The sequence below is a fragment of the Malaya genurostris genome, chromosome 2 (genome assembly GCF_030247185.1).
Source record: "Malaya genurostris strain Urasoe2022 chromosome 2, Malgen_1.1, whole genome shotgun sequence".
NCBI classification, from domain to species: domain Eukaryota; kingdom Metazoa; phylum Arthropoda; class Insecta; order Diptera; family Culicidae; genus Malaya; species Malaya genurostris.
In genome coordinates this window covers 12070492-12076417 of record NC_080571.1, presented here as the reverse complement: position 1 = coordinate 12076417, position 5926 = coordinate 12070492, and the positions used below count along the sequence as shown (strand labels likewise).

General features: G+C 39.1%; 1 protein-coding gene across 1 annotated transcript; it reads right to left on the bottom strand.

Moving 5' to 3' along the window:
* Positions 1-760: 760 nt before the first annotated feature.
* On the bottom strand, positions 761-3644 carry LOC131431133 (putative sodium-coupled neutral amino acid transporter 10). The gene is made up of 5 exons (XM_058596647.1): positions 3299-3644; positions 3120-3237; positions 2643-3045; positions 1756-2578; positions 761-1700 (listed from the first exon to the last, which is right to left on the bottom strand). Exons 1-5 carry the CDS (start codon positions 3383-3385, stop codon positions 777-779), a joined length of 2355 nt encoding a protein of 784 aa, XP_058452630.1. The 5' UTR covers positions 3386-3644; the 3' UTR covers positions 761-776.
* Positions 3645-5926: the final 2282 nt, after the last annotated feature.

Below are 5926 nucleotides of genomic sequence, written 5' to 3'. Positions count from 1 at the left end.
AATTTATGATTTATTATGACAAAAAGTTCACAAGAAACCAAAAGCTCCACAATTACTTAAAATATCCACTTTCTTGATGCTTAAAAGTACACGCGGAACTGTTGAGAAATTGAAAGTACAGAACAAGTTCCGCGGAAGTTTCTCGCTGCCTAAAAAGTACGTGGTAATTTTTGACAACTAGAAGTACAGAACAAGTTCAGTGTTAATTTTTACGCTGATGAAGAAAGCGCTTTTGAAAGTACAGAACTAGTTCGTAGAAATCAGACCCGCAAACAGAACGAGAACACACAGATCTAAGAAGAGGGTGGGTGGTAAATCATGGAGCGATCAGATTTGAAATGTAACGAGTTCACGCTATTTCTAAGATCTAGTTTCGGAAATTACAAACAAAACTATTAGCTACTGTAAACCGTAGCTTAACAATTTGATTGAAAAGTTTTACTCTACGCTAGAATCCATTCGAGACAAAGGATGGATTCGTCCGCAGCATGTTGCAAGTTGCATTCTACAAGTTTGCATATTTAGTCTTTATTTTATGCTCTGTGTGCGGTAAAATTTGCATTTTTCGGCAGAAAGCAAATGAAGCATAGCATAGTTGTATCAATTAGCATAAAGTTTCTTCTGCATTAATAGCATCCAATGCACTGGATAATATCAGAGAGTGTTCATTTTGGCGCAAGCAATAGCCATGAGAACGCACAGGGACTGACATGATTTCCAGATTCGGAATCAAACTTTTGTTTCCAACTAAACACATTCGTAATAAATAAATAAATTTATTTTCTCAATAACTTTCGTTCGTCCATCAATACGTCATTACGAATCATATTCACAAACTTTTTGTTTCTGATAAGATCGTTGATTACGTTTTCCGCTTTCTGAACCGGTCGCTCTGGAGACTCTTTCTCGCCGGCACTCGGAACCGTTTGTGCGTCAGTCTTTATACAATTCTCGTCACCACCGGAGTCCTGTTTTAAAATATTTCTTTTACTGCGTATCGCCAGCAGATCCCGTTTGGCACCAGCATCATCGTCTTGCTTGTTGCTTTCCATCTGTTTAGCCACCGATTGTTCGACAGGATCCGCCGGGTCCGGCTTTTGTTCCACCGGTAAAGGGGGTAGTGGTTCGGCTTTTTCGTCCGATTTGACCGAGGGGTCCGTTTTTGGTACCTCTGAATGATTGTCGTTTTTAAGATCGATTTTCGAATCGGATATAAGTTTGGTTTCAACTGGTGAGGAAGAGTCATTTTTCGGTTCCGATTTAGCCTTTTCGATCGGTTCAATAACACTTTCGTTTTTCTGGCTATGTAATTTGCCCTGTTCAGTCAGCAATCGAACTATGGGATCTTTATTGTTATCAATTTCCGATTTTTTCGGTGCAGGAGCCTCGACCTCTGATCGGACAGTCACGATCTGGGCGGGTTCTTTTTCTTTGGATGCTTTCTGATCAATTTTCTCTACAATTTCGTCGAATTTTTTTAGCACAAGCTGCTGCGTCTCTTCGTTCGTTTTCACCAGCTGTTCCTTAATGACTTGTACCTGTGCTTCCAACTCCTTCTTGGCACTTTTGAGCTCACTGATCTCTTGTTGAATTTTTTCCTTTTCTTCGACTGCAATTTCCTTTTCCTCTTTTAAAATCGCATCCCGACCAATAATTTCATCTTTAGATTCCTGATTCTGAGGCTCAGGAGATATCACGAGCTGAAAATATGAGTCGATATAAGCTGGAAATGGAAAAACCTTAAATTTTACTCACCACATCGTCCTTAGAATCAGCACTTTTTGGCACCTCGGCAACTTTTGCAGTCGAATGCTCATCAACATGCAGCGAAGACTTGTCGGTTGCGATTGGCATCTGTTTCGATTTCGGATCGACGGGCAGTGGTTTTATCTGTTTCAAAATATCTGGCGGCTTGGCTAAATTTTCTTCCACTTTTCCGACAACTAGTGCCTGCGGTGAAGTAACTTTTTTCTCTGCGATATCATAGCTCTTTTCCGGAACGTAATTTATAGCAACCAAATTGGCGTAGGTACCAAGAATCATTATCAAAAGACCGAGAGCAATCATCACCTGGGCCAGCTGTTTCTCGGCGATGTTCGTTTTGCAAATGTGCATGTAGCAGGCCGCCGGAATGATGATACAGATTGCCACCCCAATGGTGGATCCAACTAAGCCAATTACTACTTCAATCGATGGGACAATACATCCAAGACAAAGCGCCACCGTGATGATTGCCAACGTTAGTGGTCTAAATTTCGATTCGGGAATGTAGTAATGGGTGTCCGAGTAGGATCGTTTGTACAAAAGTGAGTACAGACTAACCCGACAGGGAAAGATAGCCAGTGGAAAACTGAAAGCCACCGACAATACAAATCCAATCTTGATGATATCGGACACAAATGAAGGGGAAAAATTAACGAGAATATTACCCGAAAAGCGTCGGTCACTATAGGCAACGTAACCGAAAAATCCAATCAAAGCATAGATACAGGTGCAAAAATTTGTTGATCGCTGAATCACGCGGCTCATTTTATCCAGCGAAGTTGTTGGCATAGTGGCGTACACCTCGAAAAGTTGCCTGGAAGGAGTAGATTTCCGTTAGAACTAGAAAAAAATTTTACAAACTTTTCACCATGACTTACATCTGACACGAAAGCGCCATGCTGAAAATGGGTAAACATTGCAGTATACCGCTCGTGTCCCACAGAACTAAACCATCAAACCAACCGGGCTTGCTGATTTGTTCCCCCGATTCAGCCACTACCTTGAGCACCAAGCAAAGGTAAAATCCTAGTGAAGCCGTACATACCGAAGCCAGACTGTCCACGTTCCGTAGCAGCCCCAGTGGTACGATGCAAACCAAGCTCAACACGATCATCACCCACAGCCGCAGAGTGCTGCTTTCGTTTATCGACAGTATCTTTGCCGTTATCTGTGGGCCCAAGTCACCAACCACAACGAAATAAGCTACGCAGGTTCCCAGCAAATAGCAGACCACACATAATTCCACCAGCAATTTGCCGAACGATCCAAAGGCATAGAAAGCTGAAACGGGTTGTAAGTGCACTGTTTATAAAATCACCCGGAAGTATAGTTCAACCAAAAAAAAAACACATTACCTATTTGTTCGAAATTTTTGCGCCTTGAAATTATCGCTGACTTAATCATGTAACTACAAACTAGTCGGGTGATGTAGGTACTTAGAAGTAACAAAACTAAAGACAATATGATGCCGCACTGAAAAACAAAAATGCATAGAAGAAGGTGCTATATTCGATATCAATTGAAAATCGTTCACCTTCTGAAAACAGAAAGGCATCGAAAGGACACCGACTCCTATAATACTGTTGGTCAGGGTGACCGTTTGTGCAGAACTTCTCTCCATGATACGGATTGTTCCCGGTGCGTGTGATGTTTCAGTTTGAGATCTTAGATTTTTACTACCAATCGAACAGCATTTTTTTCTTTACAATTCCACTCTGCAGCAGTGAACAGAAGGTAGATAACTCTTTTCGTAGTAAATACGAGCACCTTATCAGCACGTATTAGTGAATATCACACGTCGAACACTTTCTTTGCGCCGTCCGCATTCGTGTAATGTTTGTTTTGGTTCGATGTGCACGTTTGCTTTCGGTTGGTTGTTTATCGTGTTGATTGCAGCCAGCAATGCCAGATTATTTAGTCTGCGAATCGATTCGTGAATAATTGAGCTTTTGTCGAATCGAAGCGACACCTGCGTCTGAAAAATAGAATGAGGATAATGCGGAATCTACAAAACGTTATCATTAACATCTTGGACAAGACCTGACTACTGGGGGGCTGCTTTTGTTCCAATTTTATTTCAGACCAGTTTCTGATTGGCTGATTTTGATGTTGCTACCCGCAAATTGTGAAAAGAAAAAACTTTCAGGGTACGCGAGCAATGGTGCCAAGAATAGAGAAAATCATTTATAAATAGATCCGGTAATACGTCAACAATGGGTTCGATTTTGCGTTCAACGTGAAAGAGCTATTTCGTGTTTTGTCTTCTAAGCTGGAACGACAATTTATGGCGGAAGACAAACTGTAAGAATGTTAATTAAATATAATAACTAGAATCTTTTTAAAGGCTCATTTTCCAAATGTAAAAGAGTCTGATTGTTTAAAAGTGACATATGGCGATGAATACGTAGGTGGAAAAAAGTACGGGTGTGCAATGTCAGACATAACTTGATGTCGTGAATACGAATAAAAGTGTCACTCCTTCTTTATACTTCAGAATATCAATTAGTTAATCGATTGTGTCATTTGTGCAAGCTTTCCCTTTTTTCATTACTAGAATTTGAAGTAAAGTACTCAAGAGAACCTTTTATGAAAGCGTGCGTGATGGAGAATGACGAGTTGAGTTCGACTTCCGATGGATACCGCTGACTTCCGTAATCTATTTCCAGGCTGACCTGTTGTTCGTGAGTGCGATACTGATATGTGTTCTGTTGGAGTCTCCTGCTTCTTCCGCTTGGTTTAACAAACTTTGTATTTCGCTTGGAGATTCCTTGATCGCACCATAATCAACACGATGACAACGACAGCCAAATTCGAAATGAATTACTTCTGAGTCGGTGCTGTGCATTTAATGTAGCAAATCAGCAGAAAGTTTACTACAAAATACAACTGGTTGAAAATCGGCCGTATACAGTATAGTGAGGTAAAATTTCGCATAATTATTTGGGTATACAATTATGGATCTAAATAGCAACATACAGAATTTTTATGTCTGTTATTCCATTTCTAGTATGATAATATTTCAGTGAAAGCAACTGTACGGGATTAGTTAATGGCATTCAGAGGGCCAAATTCTTGTAGAGGAATCATGATTTATAATGTGAGTTCATGTGTATATATAAATATGACATTTTTCTTACATTTAGTATCTCCGAACTGGTCAATTAGTAGTTTGCGATATGTTACATGTCACGCCTGCTCCGTTAAGGTTAGGCTCGTGCAACTGATCTTACGAATATAAGAAGTTAATTTTTACATTCATTTTAAATGATAAATCCGAGGATAAATTCAAAACATTTATAATCTATTGATCGTACCTGATTAAACAGAAATTTAACGAGGTTTATATAAATTGTTATTCACTGCCAATTACTTGACACTCCAGCGTGGTCGGAGTATTCTTCTCGAACATACAATAATTATTGCTCAGCTTTCGTCTAGTCTGTCTTACTTCTGTTCGTGTTTACATTTGCCAGTGTAGCTTACTTTCAGGTGTGACAAAGTTTCGAGGGGCCCGCAATCGAACATTGCAAAGTTGGTTTACTTACATGAAGGTGTGATTAAGTATTCACGCCACAGCAAGTATGTTCAATTGATTGCTTTTAAATGTTAATAGATACTAAACAAAAATGCATTCATCAAAACATTGTTCACGTTTACTTCAGATAGATGACGAGAAGGATGACTCGGAAGGAAAAATAAAAAGCACATCACTATACACCAATAGTATTACATGAACTTTTCACTAAGAAATATATTAAAATACGACAATGGTAGCAGTTATTCGGACGTGTCTAGGAAAAAAGTAGAATTGTGGTGCTCCTCATAACTTGATGCTGGATCATGTGAAATAAAAAAATCGAAGTTTATTAGTTAGGCAATAGTTTTTCCAGGTAACACTGGGAGGATTTTTCAAAATCTTAATTTTTACTATTCCTGCTCTTTAAAGGGAAGAACGCGATCAATTTACTTTCATAAAATAAATAAATATAAACAAATTAGGAAAATCTCTCTATTATTGCCATGTAAATTATGTACAGAAGTTGTGTTCAAACTTTCAAAAAGATCGGTGCAGTAGTTATGAAGATATGAAAGGGGGACTTCAAAAACGTTTGTGGAGAAAACGCATCAAGTTTTTTAACACTAAAAATCTGGTATAAAACTT

Coding starts and splice junctions, on each gene's coding strand:
- LOC131431133 (XM_058596647.1), bottom strand. CDS start 3,385: ATGGAGAGAAGTTCTGCACAAACGGTCACCCTGACCAACAGTATTATA. Junction 3,046..3,119: donor CAAAAATTTCGAACAAATAG/GTAATGTGTTTT, acceptor AACCCGTTTCAG/CTTTCTATGCCTTTGGATCG. Junction 1,701..1,755: donor CTGATTCTAAGGACGATGTG/GTGAGTAAAATT, acceptor TCATATTTTCAG/CTCGTGATATCTCCTGAGCC.